The sequence below is a fragment of the Microcaecilia unicolor genome, chromosome 7 (genome assembly GCF_901765095.1).
Source record: "Microcaecilia unicolor chromosome 7, aMicUni1.1, whole genome shotgun sequence".
Classification (NCBI taxonomy): Eukaryota; Metazoa; Chordata; class Amphibia; order Gymnophiona; family Siphonopidae; genus Microcaecilia; species Microcaecilia unicolor.
In genome coordinates, this window is record NC_044037.1 from 246,309,436 (window position 1) to 246,332,130 (window position 22,695).

General features: G+C 45.3%; 1 protein-coding gene across 1 annotated transcript in view; it reads right to left on the reverse strand.

Annotated features, from left to right (window-relative positions):
• The window catches only part of GALNT5 (polypeptide N-acetylgalactosaminyltransferase 5), a 120,810-nt gene that overhangs the window by 56,111 nt on the left and 42,004 nt on the right, over window positions 1-22,695 (reverse strand). Inside the window, exon 3 of the mRNA XM_030210090.1 lies at window positions 14,290-14,409. Coding sequence (XP_030065950.1) covers window positions 14,290-14,409 — 120 coding nt within the window. The remainder of the gene's footprint in view (window positions 1-14,289; window positions 14,410-22,695) is intronic.

Sequence of the window (22,695 nt, forward strand, 5' to 3'; positions counted from 1 at the left end):
CTGGGCATACAGTGGTGGAAATAAGTATTTGATCCCTTGCTGATTTTGTAAGTTTGCCCACTGACAAAGACATGAGCAGCCCATAATTGAAGGGTAGGTTATTGGTAACAGTGAGAGATAGCACATCACAAATTAAATCCGGAAAATCACATTGTGGAAAGTATATGAATTTATTTGCATTCTGCAGAGGGAAATAAGTATTTAATCCCTCTGGCAAACAAGACCTAATACTTGGTGGCAAAACCCTTGTTGGCAAGCACAGCGGTCAGACGTCTTCTGTAGTTGATGATGAGGTTTGCACACATGTCAGGAGGAATTTTGGTCCACTCCTCTTTGCAGATCATCTCTAAATCATTAAGAGTTCTGGGCTGTCGCTTGGCAACTCGCAGCTTCAGCTCCCTCCATAAGTTTTCAATGGGATTAAGGTCTGGTGACTGGCTAGGCCACTCCATGACCCTAATGTGCTTCTTCCTGAGCCACTCCTTTGTTGCCTTGGCTGTATGTTTTGGGTCATTGTCGTGCTGGAAGACCCAGCCACGACCCATTTTTAAGGCCCTGGCGGAGGGAAGGAGGTTGTCACTCAGAATTGTACGGTACATGGCCCCATCCATTCTCCCATTGATGCGGTGAAGTAGTCCTGTGCCCTTAGCAGAGAAACACCCCCAAAACATAACATTTCCACCTCCATGCTTGACAGTGGGGACGGTGTTCTTTGGGTCATAGGCAGCATTTCTCTTCCTCCAAACACGGCGAGTTGAGTTCATGCCAAAGAGCTCAATTTTTGTCTCATCTGACCACAGCACCTTCTCCCAATCACTCTCGGCATCATCCAGGTGTTCACTGGCAAACTTCAGACGGGCCGTCACATGTGCCTTCCGGAGCAGGGGGACCTTGCGGGCACTGTAGGATTGCAATCCGTTATGTCGTAATGTGTTACCAATGGTTTTCGTGGTGACAGTGGTCCCAGCTGCCTTGAGATCATTGACAAGTTCCCCCCCTTGTAGTTGTAGGCTGATTTCTAACCTTCCTCATGATCAAGGATACCCCACGAGGTGAGATTTTGCGTGGAGCCCCAGATCTTTGTCGATTGACAGTCATTTTGTACTTCTTCCATTTTCTTACTATGGCACCAACAGTTGTCTCCTTCTCGCCCAGCGTCTTACTGATGGTTTTGTAGCCCATTCCAGCCTTGTGCAGGTGTATGATCTTGTCCCTGACATCCTTAGACAGCTCCTTGCTCTTGGCCATTTTGTAGAGGTTAGAGTCTGACTGATTCACTGAGTCTGTGGACAGGTGTCTTTCATACAGGTGACCATTGCCGACAGCTGTCTGTCATGCAGGTAACAAGTTGATTTGGAGCATCTACCTGGTCTGTAGGGGCCAGATCTCTTACTGGTTGGTGGGGGATCAAATACTTATTTCCCTCTGCAGAATGCAAATAAATTCATATACTTTCCACAATGTGATTTTCCGGATTTAATTTGTGATGTGCTATCTCTCACTGTTACCAATAACCTACCCTTCAATTATGGGCTGCTCATGTCTTTGTCAGTGGGCAAACTTACAAAATCAGCAAGGGATCAAATACTTATTTCCACCACTGTAAGTGCTATTCTATAAACCATGCCTAACTTTAAGTGTAGCTTATAGAGTAGAACTTTTTTTCTGCACCACTATCAGACATACTGTTACAGAACTGCCCTCTGTGGCTAAATTTCACTGTAGAGTACATAAAATTAAAGAGTGTATAAAACTTTTCTGTCCCTCCTTGGCCTGCTGCAAAACATGAAGTTACACATAGACCTGTCGACGATTTTCTGTACAAAAGCACTTTTGACTGGTGTTGACAGTGATCACATAGGCGCTTTTGAATACTGGATGAATCTCTTCATAAAGGTGATTAATAAATCCAAATAAAGAAATGATAATTCAAGTGGTTAACTTGTTACATGGCCATTTCCTTTTTTAAAGGCCTTTCACCCACTGTTGTAAAAGAGGGCCTCGGCGCACGGAAAACCTGCACGTTGACGCCACTGCAGGGGTCATTTTACCACATCTTAGTAAAACAACCTTTAATTACCTCACCTTTAATTGTTCCCATCTCTGGATCATTTGTAGATGTGTTGGGAATCGGCAGTCCTGGCACGGAACCCTGGGGAGCCGCATTGTCTACCCTTCTCCTTTGGGAGTGCTGAGCATTTGACCCTACTCTGTTTTCTGTCTTTGACCAGTTTTTGATTCATGGTGGGACACTGACTCCTATCCCATGACTTTTTAATTTCCTCAGGAGTCTTTCATGAGATACTTTGTCAAATGTCTTTTGAAAATCCAGATACACAATATCTACCAGCTCACCTTTATCTACATGTTTATTCGCCCCTTCAAAGAAATGAAGTAGAGAAGAACATAAGCACATAAGGAGTGGAGGAGTGGCCTAGTAGTTAGAGCACCAGTCTTGAAATCCAGAGGTGGCCAGTTCAAATCCCACTGCTGCTCCTTGTGATCCTGGGCAAGTCACTTAACCCTCCATTGCCTCAGGTACAAACTTAGATTGTGAGCCCACCTGAGACAGAGAAATACCCAGTGTACCTCACCTTGAGCTACTACTGAAAAAGGTGTGAGCAAAATCCAAATAAATAAATTAAGAACTTTTTCCCCATTCTGAGTCTACACAAACCTGGTTCAGAATGGGAGCTCTTTAGTGTTCCACCAGTCATGTCAAAATAGAAATGAGTTCTGTGGTATTAACATTCAACACTAAACCAGATTTAAATTCAAGGCAAAAGCAAGAGAGGAGTACAATAATGAGTGTGAACCATTTGCTTGTACATTTTTTAAACAGTGCAACCTTTGCACAAGGATTTAATGACCTGAAACTTCAGAAAGTCTATAGATGTCATGAAGAGTGTTTACTTGATGTGGATAAATGTATATCAAATAAAATATGCAGGTATGTTGCAGCACTATCCTAGTAAACTCAAGCTACACAACAGGGAATGCCTCTGCAAGACCTTGCAAAAGTAGACTCTATTTTTTAAAAGTATATATACCCCTAAGCAATCTTAGAAGTGCAAAAGAAGTGTAAAACAAGATTTAGATGTGGAGAAAGCTTTTAAAACTGATATGTTATATAAGCAATATATACAACAAAAACCCTTGTGGGAATAATATGTTTGAAATAAATTAGTTCTATAATCAAAAGTAGTAAATGGAAGGAACCTATAAAGAATGTGTACTATGAAATAGAAAAGGTATTTGGGCTATGTAAGACCTACCAAGTTCTACTGCAAAATGTCAATAAATAACTTGGAATTTATTATTGTTTCAAAATAGCATAATCAAAATTAATCTACCATAATAAGATTGTTGCTTGTACAACTGTCTTTTGTTAATATGTGCCCCAGCTTGAGACCCATCCACTCGAATAGTGGTGGGCCAAGTTACATAGCTTAAACTGCTGAAAAGCACTGACTAGGCCTGAAAATCAGATGATGGCCTTATAGCTGAGAGCCTGCAAGAGCAGGACTGCTTGGTGAGTCTTATTGAAACCTGGTACAACTTTCAAATTCAGTGTAAGAGTTAAGATGAAGGAATTAATGCCAGAAATGGTAAAAAGTTTGGTTCATAAGATGGAGTCTGTCCTTATAAGATGGCTCCCAGAGTCACAAAATACAAAGAAACTGATCTGTCTATATTAGGAAAGATGTTTACAAGTCCGGAAATTGGCGTTATGAAGTAATCTCAGAAAGGAGGGGCAGGTGGGCACCTGACCTGCAGTTAAGTATGATTCATAGATAAAAAAAATTAGAAAAAAAAGTCTTTCTCCATTGAGTTGTATGGACTGCAAATACTATATTAGGGGTGTGAATCTGAGTTAAAATCGGATTCTTTCCCTAACGCTCCCAGGAGGGGAAGCTACGGTCCGTTGAACCCAGAATTTGACTGATGTGTGTAACAGCTGGCAGATTCATTTGGTGAGAATAAAGACTATTTCTATCACTAAACTTCTCCAGTCTCAGTTTCAATCTCTTCATTCTCTTTAAACTGCCTCACATAAATACTATACACATAAGTAAATTATCTTTCACTCATGTAGACTTTATGTGGGAACATAAATGGCCAAAGATTCACCTAGATCCTAGAAGACAGAAAGTTGTGGTCATGGGAATTAGATTTGAACTGCGCCTTCTGCCACCCCCCCTACACCTCCGTGTCCGAAGGCACTCCTTTGGATCCCGATTCATCTCACCGTGGAAAGGGGTTCCGCGGAGGTCTAGGGAGGGGTGGATAAACAGACTCCTCAAAAAACACTTTTCAATTTGATATTTGAATGCATACTTCCAGTAAGAAATGGCTAATTACTAAAGTGTGCTGCTAGACTAGAACAGGCTAAAGCTATTAATACGTAGGGAACATGAATTGACGCAGTAGCCCACTTTGGTAACTCTAGCCCAAATTCAATAACTGCAGTGGAGTGATGTTTGTGTTGTCATGGTTGAAGATACATGAAAATATGACAAAATTTAGCAAGTTGATATTCAAAGCAATTTAACCAGCCAGGACAGGCTTCTTCTGGCTGATTATGCTTGTACGGTGCTATCTGCTGATACTCATTGGCAGATAACTGGTTAGTGCGACTGAATATCAGCACTAACTGCTAAAGTAAAAACTACCTAATTTGTGGGCAGTCTGTTGGCGGAGTCAGCACTTATGTGGTTAAGTGACAATATTCAGCACTTAACTGCCTAGATTATCTTTATCCAGTGTCACAGCCTTACTGTAACTCTGGAGTCAGGCCAGGACCACGCTGCTGGTGCGCAACGGGAGGGACCTGCATCGCCTGGTGCCAGCGCATCCTTGATGACATCAGATGCCAGAAGCCGGGCATTTAACCCCGTCAGCTGCTAGCCTAGATGCTCTTGCATCATTAGCCTGATGCCATTCTGCTCTGGAGAGTCCTGAGACGCGCTCTTCTGATCTGCTCTGACCAGTGAAGATCTGCTTCACTCTGTGTCTGTGTGAGTGAGTTCCAGCAGTGCTTCATTCTGTATCTGTGTGGGAGTGGGTTCTTGAGAAGCCACCAGCTTCTTTGTGTATGAGTGGGTTCCTGAGCTGCTATCAGCTTCGGTATGTGAGTGAGTTCCTGAGCCTCAGTGCTTTTTTTTGTGTCAACTTACACTAGCCCTAGTCCTGTCTTGACATCGACCCTGTCTAGGGTCTGCCACGTTTCTGACTAGATTTGGTCTTTCATAGACTTCTTCTATGAACCAAGGGCTCACTACCCAGAAACATAACATCCAGTTTCGCTTAGGCAGTTAAGTGCTCAATATTGCACTTAACCGCATAAGAAGTAGCTGGCCATATAAACCCGGATATGACCCGGACATGGCCCAGCATTTAATATCTGAACATAACAGCAGTGGCGGACAAAAAACACAATGACCGCTGGCAGCTGACTATTTACCTCTAGGTTTCTTGCCTTTGCAGAAAATAAATAAAAAAAAAATATCCAAGCTCTGTGAATTTTTTTTATCTTAGAATTCAATTTGAAAACTTTAGACAAAACTAGTGAAACTGTAAAAACTGTGAATGGATCCTCTTTTAAATTATTAAATATGTTATGATTTGCAAAATGTTATGGAATAGGAAAAATTTAAAATATAAAAGGGTTTACTCTTGGATGTATTTTTTAGGCCCCTGTTTACAAAGCCGTACTTGAGGCAGCTGGTGCGGTAATGTCGAATGGACTGTGTCAGTATTGCTGCGTGGCATTGTAAACAGGGGGTTAGTCTGTAGACAGAAAAATGCATCCAGGCAGAGATGGACTATAATTAGCCATTATTAAGATGGACTTGGGGAAAATCCACTGCTTATTTCTAAGATAAGCAGAATAAAATGTATTTTGTTCTGTTTTGTAACTGGACTGGCCACTGTTGGAACCAGGATGCTGGGCTCGATGGACCTTCGGCTGTCCCAGTATGGCAATGCTTATGTTATGTTCTTTTGTTATCTTATATTTGATAGGGGGCTTAATCAAAAGCAAACCTTTCATGAATTGGACAATTAGAGGCTCTACAGAGATGAGCTTACCCTTAAATGTCCACTACAAAAGCAACTCTTGCAGAGTGGGAGTGACACTCCCTACTTGAAATCTGAGATACTTTTTGTCACTTGGATGTATCTGTATGCGGAAGCATCCTTTAGGTCCAGAGAGCATAGCTACACATTAGGTTTCAAAAAGAGAGTGCTGCTTACTGGAACTACATACATATGACTAAATCCTAGTTGCCTGTGGGTGTTGGGTGCATCCTAATTTCTCTCCAATTAGTGAACAATTCCAGATAATTATCAGTTATGACATGGGTGCTGGTTAGCTGCTTTTGATGCTGTATGTAGAATAGTTGTTCATACATTTATTTCATACACTGATATGGAGCTGTTGAAAGACTGAACAATTTTGTGTATTTTTCTTGCATCCTGTTTAGAAACTTCATACAAGTTAGGGATCTACCTATTTATTCTTTTTGTGTAAGGATAACTAGGTATTCACTGGTCTATGCTGGATCATGTACCCTTGTCTTTTGAGTCTTCTTTCTGATGCGACAAGTGGTCACTAGTACAAATGACTCTCACCTATAAGTGGAAATGAATTCCTATATTTTAAAGTTAGCTGAAATCATAGGCAGAACTAATTTGTCTAGTTTCTCAACTGCTTTGTAAATACTGGCACTTACATGTATAGATTGCATTGGTGATATTCTTTTGATGGCACACCTAACAGGATGCGATGAACTGTGGTGATATTCCTAGATTGGTTTTAACACCTGGCCTTTGTGTGTGTGGGGGTGGGGGGGTTGTTTGTTTGTTTTTTCCTGTCTTTGATTGCATACTATACATGTGTAAACAGTGATTTCAGAAAGCCGCTATGTACATGCAGAGATCACCTGGATGTAGAGATTTCAAAGGGGCATGACTCAGGCAGGCCAAAAATCTGCACATGCATCCTCCATCTTAGAGAGACAATACACAACTGTGTGAAGAATGCTCCCATCAAGTTTTGAACCATCTTGGAGGTAGACATAGATTTTTCAGAAGTGCTCGTTTAGCCTAAGGTTTTACACAATGGAGAAAGGGAGTAATTTGCTTTAATCCACATTAATTATTGCTGGTTCCAAAACATACCTTCAAATTTGTGGACTCATTAATTAACTGACAAAGCGAATGCTACATACCTGTAGAAGGTATTCTCCGAGGACAGCAGGCTGATTGTTCTCACTGATGGGTGACGTCCACGGCAGCCCCTCCAATCGGAAAACTTCACTAGCAAAGTCGTTTGCTAGTCCTCGCGCGCCCGCGCGCACCGCGCATGCGCGGCCGTCTTCCCGCCCGAAACCGGCTCGAGCCAGCCAGTCCAGTATGTAGCAAGACAATACACTTCAAGGGAAGACACAACTCCAAAGGGGAGGCGGGCGGGTTTGTGAGAACAATCAGCCTGCTGTCCTCGGAGAATACCTTCTACAGGTATGTAGCATTCGCTTTCTCCGAGGACAAGCAGGCTGCTTGTTCTCACTGATGGGGTATCCCTAGCCCCCAGGCTCACTCAAAACAACAACCATGGTCAATTGGGCCTCGCAACGGCGAGGACATAACTGAGATTGACCTAAAAAATTTACCAACTAACTGAGAGTGTAGCCTGGAACAGAACAAACAGGGCCCTCGGGGGGTGGAGTTGGATCCTAAAGCCCAAACAGGTTCTGAAGAACTGACTGCCCGAACCGACTGTCGCGTCGGGTATCCTGCTGCAGGCAGTAATGAGATGTGAATGTGTGGACAGATGACCACGTCGCAGCTTTGCAAATTTCTTCAATGGAGGCTGACTTCAAGTGGGCTACCGACGCAGCCATGGCTCGAACATTATGAGCCGTGACATGACCCTCAAGAGCCAGCCCCGCCTGGGCGTAAGTGAAGGAAATGCAATCTGCTAGCCAATTGGATATGGTGCGTTTTCCTACAGCCACTCCCCTCCTATTGGGATCAAAAGAAACAAACAATTGGGCGGACTGTCTGTGGGGCTGTGTCCGCTCCAGATAGAAGGCCAATGCTCTCTTGCAGTCCAATGTGTGCAGCTGACGCTCAGCAGGGCAGGAATGAGGACGGGGAAAGAATGTTGGCAAGACAATTGACTGGTTCAGATGGAACTCCGACACGACCTTTGGCAGAAACTTAGGGTGAGTGCGGAGGACTACTCTGTTGTGATGAAATTTGGTGTAAGGGGCCTGGGCTACCAGGGCCTGAAGCTCACTGACTCTACGAGCCGAAGTAACTGCCACCAAGAAAATGACCTTCCAGGTCAAGTACTTCGGATGGCAGGAATTCAGTGGCTCAAAAGGAGGTTTCATCAGCTGGGTGAGAACGACATTGAGATCCCATGACACTGTAGGAGGCTTGACAGGGGGCTTTGACAAAAGCAAACCTCTCATGAAGCGAACAACTAAAGGCTGTCCTGAGATCGGCTTACCTTCCACACGGTAATGGTATGCACTAATCGCACTAAGGTGAACCCTTACGGAGTTGGTCTTGAGACCAGACTCAGACAAGTGCAGAAGGTAATCAAGCAGGGTCTGTGTAGGACAAGAGCGAGGATCTAAGGCCTTGCTGTCACACCAGACGGCAAACCTCCTCCAATGGAAGAAGTAACTCCTCTTAGTGGAATCTTTCCTGGAAGCAAGCAAGATGCGGGAGACACCCTCTGACAGACCCAAAGAGGCAAAGTCTACGCCCTCAACATCCAGGCCGTAAGAGCCAGCGACTGGAGGTTGGGATGCAGAAGAGCCCCTTCGTCCTGTGTGATGAGGGTCGGAAAACACTCCAATCTCCACGGTTCTTCGGAGGACAACTCCAGAAGAAGAGGGAACCAGATCTGACGCGGCCAAAAGGGAGCAATCAGAATCACGGTGCCTCGGTCTTGCTTGAGTTTCAACAAAGTCTTCCCCACCAGAGGGATGGGAGGATAAGCATACAGCAGGCCCTCCCCCCAATCCAGGAGGAAGGCATCCGATGCCAGTCTGCCGTGGGCCTGAAGCCTGGAACAGAACTGAGGGACTTTGTGGTTCACTCGAGATGCGAAGAGATCTACCAAGGGGGTGCCCCACGCTTGGAAGACCTGGCGCACCACTCGGGAGTTGAGCGACCACTCGTGAGGTTGCATAATCCTGCTCAACCTGTCGGCCAGACTGTTGTTTACGCCTGCCAGATATGTGGCTTGGAGCACCATGCCTTGACGGCGAGCCCAGAGCCACATGCTGACGGCTTCCTGACACAGGGGGCGAGATCCGGTGCCCCCCTGCTTGTTGACATAGTACATGGCAACCTGGTTGTCTGTCTGAATTTGGATAATTTGGTGGGACAGCCGATCTCTGAAAGCCTTCAGAGCGTTCCAGATCGCTCGTAACTCCAGAAGATTGATCTGCAGATCGCGTTCCTGGAGGGACCAGCTTCCTTGGGTGTGGAGCCCATCGACATGAGCTCCCCATCCCAGGAGGGACGCATCCGTGGTCAGCACTTTTTGTGGCTGAGGAATTTGGAAGGGACGTCCCAGAGTCAAATTGGAGCAAATCGTCCACCAATACAGGGATTCGAGAAAACTCGTGGACAGGTGGATCACGTCCTCCAGACCTCCGGCGGCCTGATACCACTGAGAGGCCAGGGTCCATTGAGCAGATCTCATGTGAAGGCGGGCCATGGGAGTCACATGAACTGTGGAGGCCATGTGGCCCAGCAATCTCAACATCTGCCGAGCTGTGATCTGCTGGGACGCTCGCACCCGCGAGACGAGGGACAACAAGTTGTTGGCTCTCGTCTCTGGGAGATAGGCGCGAGCCGTCCGAGAATCCAGCAGAGCTCCTATGAATTCGAGTCTCTGCGCTGGGAGAAGGTGGGACTTTGGATAATTTAACACAAACCCCAGTAGCTCCAGTAGGCGAATAGTCATCTGCATGGACTGCAGGGCTCCTGCCTCTGATGTGTTCTTTACCAGCCAATCGTCGAGATATGGGAACACATGCACCCCCAGCCTGCGGAGTGCCGCTGCTACCACAGCTAGGCACTTTGTGAACACCCTGGGCGCAGAGGCGAGCCCAAAGGGTAGCACACAGTACTGGAAGTGGCGTTTGCCCATCTGAAATCGCAGATACTGTCTGTGAGCTGGCAGTATCGGGATGTGTGTGTAGGCATCCTTCAAGTCCAGAGAGCATAGCCATCGTTTTGCTGAATCATGGGGAGAAGGGTGCCCAGGGAAAGCATCCTGAACTTTTCTTTTTCGAGATATTTGTTCAGGGCCCTTAGGTCTAGGATGGGACGCATCCCCCCTGTTTTCTTTTCCACAAGGAAGTACCTGGAATAGAATCCCAGCCCTTCTTGCCCGGATGGCACGGGCTCGACCACATTGGCGCTGAGAAGGGCGGAGAGTTCCTCTGCAAGTACCTTCTTGTGTTGGAAGCTGTAAGACTGAGCTCCCGGTGGACAATTTGGAGGTTTTGATGTCAAATTGAGGGTGTATCCCTGCCGGACTATTTGCAGAACCCACTGATCGGAGGTTATGAGAGGCCACCTTTGGTGAAAAGCTTTCAACCTCCCTCCGACTGGCAGGTCGCCCGGCACGGACACTTGGATGTCGGCTATGCTCTGCTGGAGCCAGTCAAAAGCTCGCCCCTTGCTTTTGCTGGGGAGCCGCGGGGCCTTGCTGAGTCGCACGCTGCTGACGAGAGCGAGCGCGCTGGGGCTTAGCCTGGGCCGCAGGCTGTCGGGAAGGAGGATTGTACCTACGCTTGCCAGAAGAGTAGGGAACAGTCTTCCTTCCCCCGAAAAATGGTCTACCTGTAGAGGTAGAGGCTGAAGGCTGCCGGCGGGCGAATTTGTCGAATGCGGTGTCCCGCTGGTGGAGAGACTCTACCACCTGTTCAACTTTTTCGCCAAAAATATTGTCCGCACGGCAAGGCGAGTCCGCAATCCGCTGCTGGAGTCTATTCTCCAGGTCGGCGGCACGCAGCCATGAGAGCCTGCGCATCACCACACCTTGAGCAGCGGCCCTGGACGCAACATCAAAAGTGTCATAAACTCCTCTGGCCAGGAATTTTCTGCACGCCTTCAGCTGCCTGACCACCTCCTGAAAAGGCTTGGCTTGCTCGGGGGGAAGAGCATCAACCAAGCCCGCCAACTGCCGCACATTGTTCCGCATGTGTATGCTCATGTAGAGCTGGTAAGACTGGATCTTGGACACGAGCATAGAGGAATGGTAGGCCTTCCTCCCAAAGGAGTCTAAGGTTCTAGCGTCCTTGCCCGGGGGCGCCGAAGCATGTTCCCTAGAACTCTTAGCCTTCTTTAGGGCCAAATCCACAACTCCAGAGTCATGAGGCAACTGAGTGCGCATCAGCTCTGGGTCCCCATGGATCCGGTACTGGGACTCGATCTTCTTGGGAATGTGGGGATTAGTTAAGGGTTTTGTCCAGTTCGCAAGCAATGTCTTTTTTAGGACATGGTGCAAGGGAACAGTGGACGCTTCCTTAGGTGGAGAAGGATAGTCCAGGAGCTCAAACATTTCAGCCCTGGGCTCGTCCTCCACAACCACCGGGAAGGGGATGGCCGTAGACATCTCCCGGACAAAGGAAGCGAAAGACAGGCTCTCAGGAGGAGAAAGCTGCCTTTCAGGAGAGGGAGTGGGATCAGACGGAAGACCCTCAGACTCCTCGTCAGAGAAATATCTGGGGTCTTCCTCTTCCTCCCACGAGGCCTCACCCTCGGTGTCAGACACAAGTTCCCGAACCTGTGTCTGCAACCTCGCCCTGCTCGACTCAGTGGAACCACGTCCACGACGGGGGCGTCGAGAGGAAGACTCCCTCGCCCGCATCGGCGAAGCTCCCTCCGCCGACGTAGTCGGGGAGCCCTCCTGGGAGGTGGCCGCGGTCGGTACCGCACGCGGTACCGACGTCGGGGACCTCAACCCGGGCGATGGGCCAGCCGGCGCCACGCTCGACGGTACCGGAGGCGCAAGCACCGCCGGTACCAGAGGGGTAGGGCGCAACAGCTCTCCCAGAATCTCTGGGAGAACGGCCCGGAGGCTCTCGTTCAGAGTGGCTGCAGAAAAAGGCTGAGAGGTCGATGCAGGCGTCGACGTCAGAACCTGTTCCGGGCGAGGAGGCTGTTCCGGGCTGTCCAGAGTGGAGCGCATCGACACCTCTTGAACAGAGGGTGAGCGGTCCTCTCGGTGCCGATGCCTGCTGGGTGCCGAATCCCTCGGCGACCCAGAGCTCTCGGTGCCGACACGGGGAGGAGACCGGTGTCGATGCTTCTTCGATTTCTTCCGAAGCATGTCACTGGAGCTCCCCGGCACCGACGAGGAGGACGTAGAATCCATCCGTCGCTTCCTCGGGGCCGAGACCGAAGAGGGTCGATCTCGGGGGGGCTGTACCGCAGGAGCCCTCAGGGTAGGAGGAGACCCACCCGAGGGCTCACCGCCACCAGCAGGGGAATGGACAGCCCTCACCTGCACTCCACTCGATGCACCACCGTCCGACGACATCAGGAGACGAGGTCCCGGTACCACCGACGTCGATGCAGCTATCCAATGTCTCGGCGCCGATGCAGAGGCCCGATGCCTCGATGCACTCGATGCAAGGGCGGCCGAGGAAGATGGTCTGGACGCTGACGACGTCGATGCACTCGAAGATCCCGGTGCCGATGCCGACGAAGAGCCCGAGAACAACACGTTCCACTGGGCTAGTCTCGCTACCTGAGTCCGCCTTTGAAGCAGGGAACACAGACTGCAGTTCTGAGGGCGGTGCTCAGCCCCCAGACACTGAAGACACGACGAGTGTCGATCAGTGAGCGAGATAACCCGGGCGCACTGGGTGCACTTCTTGAAGCCGCTGGAAGGCTTCGATGTCATGGGCGGAAAAATCACGCCGGCGAAATCAAAAGCCGAAATGGCGAAAATTGAAGCACCAAAATTTAGAGGGAGAAAAATCTCGACCGAGGCCGAAAGAGGCCTACCCCGACGACGAAAGAAAACTTATCGGGGCAAAAAGCTGGAAGTACGGGGAGGATTGACACGAAACCTGGGGAGGGTTTCCGGAGCACTTCCCGCACTAGAACAAAGCTTTTCCGAAGAAAAAACACGCTCAAAAAAACTTTGGACGCGCGAGGTCGACTTTCCGGGGCTCGACACGGCGAAAAAACGACCGTACCGAGTGCGGACAAAAGAAGACTGGCCGGCTCGAGCCGGTTTCGGGCGGGAAGACGGCCGCGCATGCGCGCGAGGACTAGCAAACGACTTTGCTAGTGAAGTTTTCCGATTGGAGGGGCTGCCGTGGACGTCACCCATCAGTGAGAACAAGCAGCCTGCTTGTCCTCGGAGAATGTTTAGATAAATAAACTTGTAAAATGGGACAAGTTGCCCCCTGGATTCTATATAGCAAAACTTATTTTATGCGCACAAACCTGGTCATATTCTGATTTGTGCACGCAACTTAATTAGCTGACAAGCCAATCAGCGCTGATAACTGCCAATTAACAAGCAATTATCAACAGTAATTGGCATTTAATTAGAATTTACACACACAACTGTCTAAGCGTATTCTGTAAAGTAATGCGCGTAAATTCTAAGGCACATAGCTGAAAAGGGGGCATGGCCATGGACGTGGAAGGGGAGGGCCGTGGACATTTCCCAAAACTATGCACGTTGTTATAGGATACACCTGGTCCACGCTTAATTTATGTGTCAGCATTTACACCAAGTTTTACTGGCATAACTGCCTGCGACTAAATTTAGTCGCAAGGATGGGTGTTAGGCGTATTCTATAAACCAAACCTACATTTCGGCATACTTTATAGAATACGCCTAGGCACATTTTTTTCCCACACCCAATTTTTTAGGCGTGAAATATAGAACCTAGCCCTGTATGTGTAAATGTCAGCCATTTGCAAAATTGTCACTTACACATGCCATTCTCTCTTTGCATGTGTAAATTTGAAAGCTAGCTGCTTCTGCTGTACATGCTGACAAATTCATGTGCACCCATGCACTTCCTTATATATATTTTACAAAAGGCTTTGTGTTCGGTAGAGCCTTTCAGAAAATACCGCTGGAACTGAGCATGTTCCGACCCGGATGACTAAATTCCAATATTAATGTTCTGTGTAAAATGGGGCATCATATATTCAAAAATCTACTTTAATTTGAGCTTTATGCTTAAATATGTAAATCATTGATATAAAACAAAACAAATATCTTACCTGTGGCAATATTTGCTCCAGCAAGTCTGGCTCGTATCAAACCATACCTCTCCTTCAGATGAAGAACCCGAACCTTCGGAAATTTCTCCATATATTTGTCTAAATAATGTTTCAGGTATGCTACAACAAAATAAAACAAAATTACACTGGATAAATAAATCTAGTAGCTCTAGAACAAGTCAAATTAGAATGAAGTGCTTCCTTGCTTCAGTACACATCAGTTTCTCACTGCTCAGGCTGTGTTCTCTTAAAATACATTTTTTTTTGCTTCTTCTCATTATACACATCGGATCCATCTATTTATATCCACTTTTATCTAGAATGTTGGTTGTCTTTATTTTATTAATGCTCAATACGATGTTTGCTCTGATATAATCTTGTTATATCTGTATGCTTACAAAGTTTTATAAAGATACTTCATGTCAAATTCCATAAATGGTGTGAAAATTCAGCGCCGATAACATTTGGCAATCAAAGTTATTCTAGCGCTTTGGGATGTGCGTCCTTTACAGAATAGCATTGAGTACCGAAATCGGCGCTCAACTTTGGGCATGAGAACTTAAATCTGCTGACACCTGCTGTAAATCCTGGTGTGCAAATGGGGCATGGATCCCCGCTATTCCGTAACACTGCATGCATCGTTTGTGAACTCCCATGACCTGCCCATGCCCCTCTCAAGGCCACGTCTCCTTCTGAGTTGTGCCTGATCCAATTTAGGTACCTATTGTTACAGAATAGCATATAGCCAGATCGGTGCCAGAATCACAATGAGTGTCAATTAAGTGCTTGTTAGTTCCAATAATTAAATCATTGGAGCCCACTGCCTAATTATTTGGGTGACCTTTATAGAATCCGGGGGCAAGTGATTTGTGCTCTGCTAGTACTTACATATCCAAGTGTACATTCATCATATAAGTGCTAGTATTCTAAACATTTAAGTGTGAAAATGGTCTTTAAATGTAAGTATCCAGTTATAGAATGAGGGAGGTTAATGAGCAAGAATGAACTGATTCCATACCCATGTGAAATCAGAATACGGGGCTAGATTCTATATATGGTGCCAAAAAATAGGTGCTAAGAAAAGCACTATTCTATAAGCCTAAAGTTAAGAGCGGTTTATAGAATAGTGCTTACGCCTGGGAATTTCACTTAACTTTAGGTGCAGCCATTTGTACCAACTGAAACATGGTGCAAATGTACACACCTACATTAGATGCATATCTTTGTTATTCTATAAAAATATGCATTAATTTTAGGAACGCTCTTGCCCCTCCATTTATGTGCCCCTTTTTCAGATCGCACCTAAATTTGCATGTGAAAATGCCAATTAAATCAAATTAGTGTCAATAATTGCTTGTTAAAAAGCCAATTATCGGCGCTAATTAGCTCAATATTCAATTAAATTGCATGCTCAATTTTTGGCAACTTTTATAGAATTGGGGGAAAGTGTTCAGCCAGATTTATGTTTAGGGAAAAAGAAGGGAAGGGGGGAATGTGAAAAAAAGGACTGTAATCTGTTAGCTTTGTATATATTTTTTTAAATACTGCAGCTTTTGCCCTAGCATGTAATGGTCTGCAACTTATAATTGCACAGAAAAATTCTGCAAGCTAAAACTTTGCCTAAAGCTCTGAAGGATTTCAATACTACAAATAAATAACCATTACGAAATACATAATTATAATATACACACAGGCATTTCCAGGGTGAAATACAAAGTACTAATTAACTATTACATAACTGCTACACAGTTAATGTAATTTTGAGGACTATTAATCCACACTAAAACATTGCATTCCTGCAGCTCTTTTAGTACAAGAAAATTCCCACAGGATTTACTAATCTTTGGCTGTGGCAAAACAAAAAAGCAGGACTTAGTTTAGGAGCCCTTTTATTAAGCTATGGTAAAAGGGGCCCTGTGCTGGTAGCCGTTTTTGCTGCGCACCAGGTCCTCTTTTACCGCCACAGGTAAAAAGGCCATAAAATGAAATGGCCATGCAGTAAGTTTGAATTTACCATGCAGCCATTTCAGAGGCAGCACTTACCGCCACCTACTGAGGTGGCGGTAAGGGCTCCCATGCTAACCCTGGGGTAATCAGGTAGCGCACAACGCTACCCGATTACCGTCGGGTAACCCCCTGTGGAAATATTTTTAAAATATTTATGCTAGCGCTAGAAATGGCGTACGCTATGGGATGGCACTACCGCCGGCACCCGCACTGGGCCAGCAGCAGTTCCAGGTTGCCGCACGGCACCCCTTTAGTAAAAGGGCCCCTTAGGCTGCAAGGCTGTGTATCACTGGTGGTCTGTGGGAGTAAAGGATAAGTCCCCTGATTATCCTTAACCCACCAGGAACTTAATATCAATAAAGTAGTGTGATTAACCCCCACCTCTCCTTAGCATAAAGCCACTCCTTTAACCAAAAATAAAAATCGTTGAAACCCTTGCACTATCTCCTCCTCCTGTGGACTGTCCTCCCACTTACCTACTTAGGCTGTGGATCCTTAAAGGGAAGGAGCAATCCCTGCTTGCTTCTGTCCCATTACCCAGGCAGGGATCAAATTACAGCACCAATGAGGCAGGGGCAGGTCATGGTGGAAATTGCTCCTGCTCCTTGAAGACCAATAGCAAAACGAAATAAGTTGGGCGAGGGGGAGGAATCAGAGGTACGCTGGGCAATCCCCAGAGGTAGGGATAAGGTATTTTGCAAGTCAGCAGCTTGGGCTTTTTCTTTTTTCTTTCTTTCATTTTTTAAAACTGAAGACTGGGGACTTGCCGGGGAGGGATGCTGTTTAATCACACTATCCTGCTTATAATCGAAATAGAAAAACGCCTATATTGTGACCCAAATCGGGAGATAGACGTTTATCTCACAAAAGCGAATAAAGCTGTATAATCGAAAGCCGAATTTGGATGTTTTCAACTGCACTCCGTCATATATGCCCCTCCATATATTTTTTTTACATTCATGGACCATGGCGGGCGTGGGAAAACCCAAGGGCTTACCATTTACCAATGGGCCATCAAAAATTTTGAACAGGGTTTGGAGGATTTTACAAGGACTTGAAGCCCCATTAAATGGCAGACCCAAGAGCACGACCAGGCTCCATAGCCTGTCAATGCTCCCTGTGTAAAGTTAGCTACACTTCTTAAGATATAACTATCTTTACTGGAGTACTATAGCTGCAAAGATGTTTTGCAAGTCATACAAGCTGATTGCCAAAAATGAGCTACGTTTATTGCTTATTTGTGTTTATTAAAATCACCTTTTTTACAGAGCAAATTGAAGTGAATTTACAACACATTTAGAAAGGAACTCCATTAAATGTAGAAAAGCCATACATACACACATTAAGAACATTCAGATATCACAAAATTGACTGCAGGTTTCCTCTGCTCAAATTCCAAAGTGAACCAAGCCACCAAAACCATATATTCTATGTGCTGTTAAAGGCCAACTTAAAAAAATAGGTTATTAGTCCCATCTTAAATTTTCTAAGTCAAGGCTCTGAACGGAGAGGGAGAGGTAGATTATTCCAGAGAAACGGGTTAAAAAATGACTTTTTCTAGTGGATTCCCAATAGGCTCATGAAGGGTTAGGAGGCACAAGCCTATGACTGTTCAAGTATCGGGGGTGTTGAACTGAAACATGGAATTGTTACTATGGCAAGATAATCCAGTAGTCATGTATGGAGTGTTTTATGTGTTAATGTAAAATTCTGGCGTGCAGAAGTAGCCTAATGGGTAGTGAGGTAGGCTTTGATCCTGGTGACCTGCATTTGATTCCCACTGCAGTTCCTTGTGACCTTGGGCAAATCACTTAACCCTCTTTGCCCAAGTACAAAAAGTTAGATTGGGAGCCCTCTAGGAACAGAGAAAGTATCTGCAAATAATGTATACAGCACTGCATATGTCCTGTGGCTCCCTCCTGTGAATGCTGAGAAATGGGTGAAGTCTAAAGCTAATAAACAATTTTTTCATCACATCTTGATACAGCAGTTACGGTGAAACTCTGGCCACAGTTGATACGAGTGAATGTTTATTAGTTGACAAACACCTCTTCACCAAAGCTAAGTTTGGTTTTGTATATTATTTTCTTTTTTTTTTTTTTTTAAGTCCACACGTTCTGGTCCCTTTGAATTGAAGACAACTGGAGTTTTAGCAATCTTTTCTGAAAGGGTTTTTTATGCCTATGAAGAATTATAACCCGCTAAACATCCTGTCACCTTTTATATGAAATACAAGGATGGAGGAGCGGGCGGCTAAGGCTTTTTCCCTTTCAAGAATTTTGATTGCACTCCATTTGTATACTGAGGTATTGAAGTAGCTTTTAAAATTTTGGAAAAGAGAATATATTATTTATAGAAGTGACTTGTTATAACATTACAAAATATACATGTATGTGCCAAAAAAGCATACACATTTACACTGGCCATTACAGAAATATCAACATTCCACCCAGTTTTTTTTGTACTATTTGTGCGCTGATGATTCCTGACATACATGTACATATTTGATTCCAGAAAAAAAGGTAAGCAGCAGTAGTACCTGTGGTGTGAAAACACCAATAAACACTCATTTTTGTACCCTCAAAGACCCCTAATTAGCTGGAAAATAAGCAACTGATTGTATAATTTAGAAACACCCAGGAATAGAAGCTTTAATGATAGATAACGTCTTCAGACTCAGGGTAGCATGAGGAAGGAAGAAATGGATGGATACACAAACCTCATTATTTGTAGAAGTTGAAAATCTCCTTCCACCTTCAAGGTACTAGCAAAGCCGCTCATTCATGAAGTCAAACTGTAAACAATTTTCTAAAAAGTTAATTAGGAAAGGTAAAGTGGTTCCTGGAAGCTATTTTATGTTTTACTCTGCCAGAGTTAGTACACTAGATATGCTGTGAGTATAATTTTGCATTGATGATAGGAGCACTAAGCCTAAAGCAGCTAAGCCTAGATGAATACTTCTCCGTTCCTCTACACAGGAAAAATCATTCTTGACATTTAGACAAAATGAGAATTCAAATTAAAAATGGTATTCTGTACTAATGTTTCTGGTCTAAAGAACCCGTGCCTCACAGTCATAAAATTACAGACAACAGATGGTATAAAAAAATGAGACAACAACCTTTTGTGATGGAACCATTATGGTTAATGCTATGGCGGTGATACACATTGCATATTTTTTGCATGCATTAGAGCTTTGTATGCACAAAGTGGAAAGTGATTTAGTTCAAACTGCTAATGAAAGAAGAATGTGGTGTGACACCCAGGAGCTCATACTTCATACTTCAAATAAACCTTCTTATTAATGTACATCTTCCTGTCTTTGGCTTCCTTGGTCGTTCTCCCACTTTTTTTGTTGTACCCAGGAGCTCAGACAGGTGATCAAGCAGATAAAAAGGGATGCAAACAGTGAAAAAAACCTTCATTCCGAGATGGCTTCCCAACACCATGAAGAAGTCCAAATATCAGGCACTCGATAGCCAGCTTAAAAACCCACAATTTATTCTGCACCAGTTAGAACATTTCAGTCAAATCAGAACGTCATTAAGATCAGTATATGTAAGAGATACAAACAATGGGCGTCTTTTACTAAGGCACGCTCACGTTTTTAGCACGCTCTAAAATTGTGGGAGTGCTAAACGTTAGTGATGCCCATAGGAATGTATTGGCGTCTGTAATGTTTAGTGCGTCTACAATTTTAGCGCGCGCCAAAAATGTGAGCGTGCCTTAGTAAAAGACCCCCAGTGTATGCTCACACCAAGTTCACCACTATGTTGACCAGAAAGGAAGTGATCGAAGTTCATGAATATTAAAACCGACCTTTGAACTCCTTTGTTGTGCAGAAAGGCCTCTAGTGGAGGACGGGCCTAATGGTTAGTGCAGTGGGCTTTGAGCCCGGTGACCTGGGTTCAAATCCCACTGCAGCTCCTTGTGAACTTGGAAAAGTCACCTAACCCTCCGTTGCCCCAGGTAGAAAAACTCAGATTGTGAGCCCTGTGGAGACAGAGAAAGTACCTGCATATGACATGCACAGCACTGCATACATCTAGTAGTGCTATAAAAATGATTAGTAGTAGTAGTAGTAGGAAGAACACCAGGTACATTCCCGGCATTGAGGCTGGGTTTCAGAATTGATGTGTGTCTGAGGCCTGAACAGCGCACTCTGCCAGCCCCTCCAGTAGTGGAGAGCCCTCTAGGCCTATTGACTATCCTGCTTATTTTCGAAGGAGAAGGGCGCCCATCTTCCAACACAAATCGGGAGATGGGCGTCCTTCTCTTAAGGGCACCCAAATGGCATAATCAAAAGCCGATTTTGGACATCCTCAACTGCTTTCCATCGCAAGGACGACCAAAGTTCAAGGGGGTGTGTCGGCAGTGTACCGAAGGCGGGACGGGGGCGTGGTTAACAGATGGGCGTCCTCGGCCGATAATGGAAAAAAGAAGGGCGTCCCTGACGAGCATTTGGCCGACTTTACTTGGTCCCTTTTTTTCATGACCAAGCCTCGAAAAGGTGCCCGAACTGACCAGATGACCACCGGAGGGAATTGGGGATGACCTCCCCTTACTCCCCCGTGGTCACCAACCTCCTCCCACCCAAAAAAAAATACATAACACATTTTTTGCCAGCCTCTATGCCAGTCTCAAATGTCATACCCAGCTCCATGACAGCAGTATGCAGGTCCCTGGAACAGTTTTTAGTGGGTGCAGTGCACTTCAGACAGGCGGACCCAGGCCCATCCCCCCCCCCCCCCACCTGTTACACTTGTGTTGGTAAATGGGAGCCCTCCAATACCCACCCGAAACCCACTGTACCCACATGTAGGTGCCCCCCTTCATCCCTAAGGGCTATGGTAGTGGTGTAGAGTTGTGGGTAGTGGGTTTTGGTGGGATCAACACACAAGGTAAGGGAGCTATGCAGCTGGAAGCAATTTGTGATGTCCACTGCAGTGCCCCCTAGGGTGCCCGGTTGGTGTCCTGGCATGTGAGGGGGACCAGTGCACTATGATTGCTGGCTCCTCCCATGACCAAATGCCTTGGACTTGGTTGTTTTTGAGATGGGCGTCCTCGGTTTCCATTATCGCCAAAAACCGAGGTCGCCCATCTCTAAGGTCGACCTAAATGTCAAGATGGTCGACCTAAATGATGAGATTTGGGCGTCCCTGACCGCATTATCGAAACGAAAGATGGACGCCCATCTTGTTTCGATAATACGGGATGCCCCGCCCCTTCGTCGGGCCGTCCTTAGAGATGGGCGCCCTTAAAGATGGACGCCCAGTTCGATTATGCCCCTCTATGAGTCATGGATGGATGATGTGGCAAGGAAGGGGGTCACAGAGGAAGGAGGTCCTGTCTGATCAATGCAGAACTTTCTCTGTGCAATGAACATCAATAGGAGTTGGTGTGATAACCCCTGGAGCATCTGTTTTTTATACATTTCAAAATAATAACCAAACATACTACACTTGAACAGAAAAGTGGTCATACAGAAAAGAAAAAAATGAAGAAAATAATTCTATAAAGACATACAAAGAGGAAGTTATCACTCAAGTTCACAAATAAGAGGTCCAGGACTTCAAATAGGAGAACAAAACTAATTTAGGAAAATAATAAGGAAAAACATAACACTGTCAAAACCTTCAGGTAGCATTACAGTATTCATGAAGAACTAACAAGTAGGATAAATGTTCCCCCTGAACTAGTTTAGTTGCCAGGGATGCAGTAAGATGCACAGGATTAAAAAGTACTTACTTACTTACTTGACTGACACCTGACAATACACTTACAAGAATATCTTAAAAAATAAGTAGCTCCTATCTGAAGAACTCCAGGTTTTAACAACAAAAACTATCTATTACGCCTCAGTGTGTCCCTGGAAACACCCGGAAATATACACATTTTAAATCCAAGAAACTCTATATCTCTATTCCTGAAAACATTCTCAATATCTGGTCTTTATCTAGTAATAAAGCCACTGTGGCTATCAAAGTGTCTGCAGAGGCTGAGTCAGTCTCCGAAGATTCCAGGATAACAGAAACATCCAATCCAGATATGTTCTAATCAATATTTTGCTGCCTTTCCTTTAGCCTTTGTGGTAAATAATATACCCGTGAAAAAGGTGGCAATTTTCTTCTGGTATTTTTAAAATCTCTAAGATAATGCTTCAGCATTTCCCGAGGTGCAACAGCAAACATTCTCAGAAAATTTAGAAAGCAAAGATTATTACTCTAGGAGAAATTTGTTAAAGACTCACATTTAAAACTCAAAGTAACTACATCTTTTATTATAGTAGCTTGCACAAGCTGAGTCTTATTCCTCTAACCAGTTGACCCAATCAATTAGAAAGAGTTTTCACCCTCAGCAATATTCTTATCAAGCCTATGTGCGTCCAAGGCACGTCAA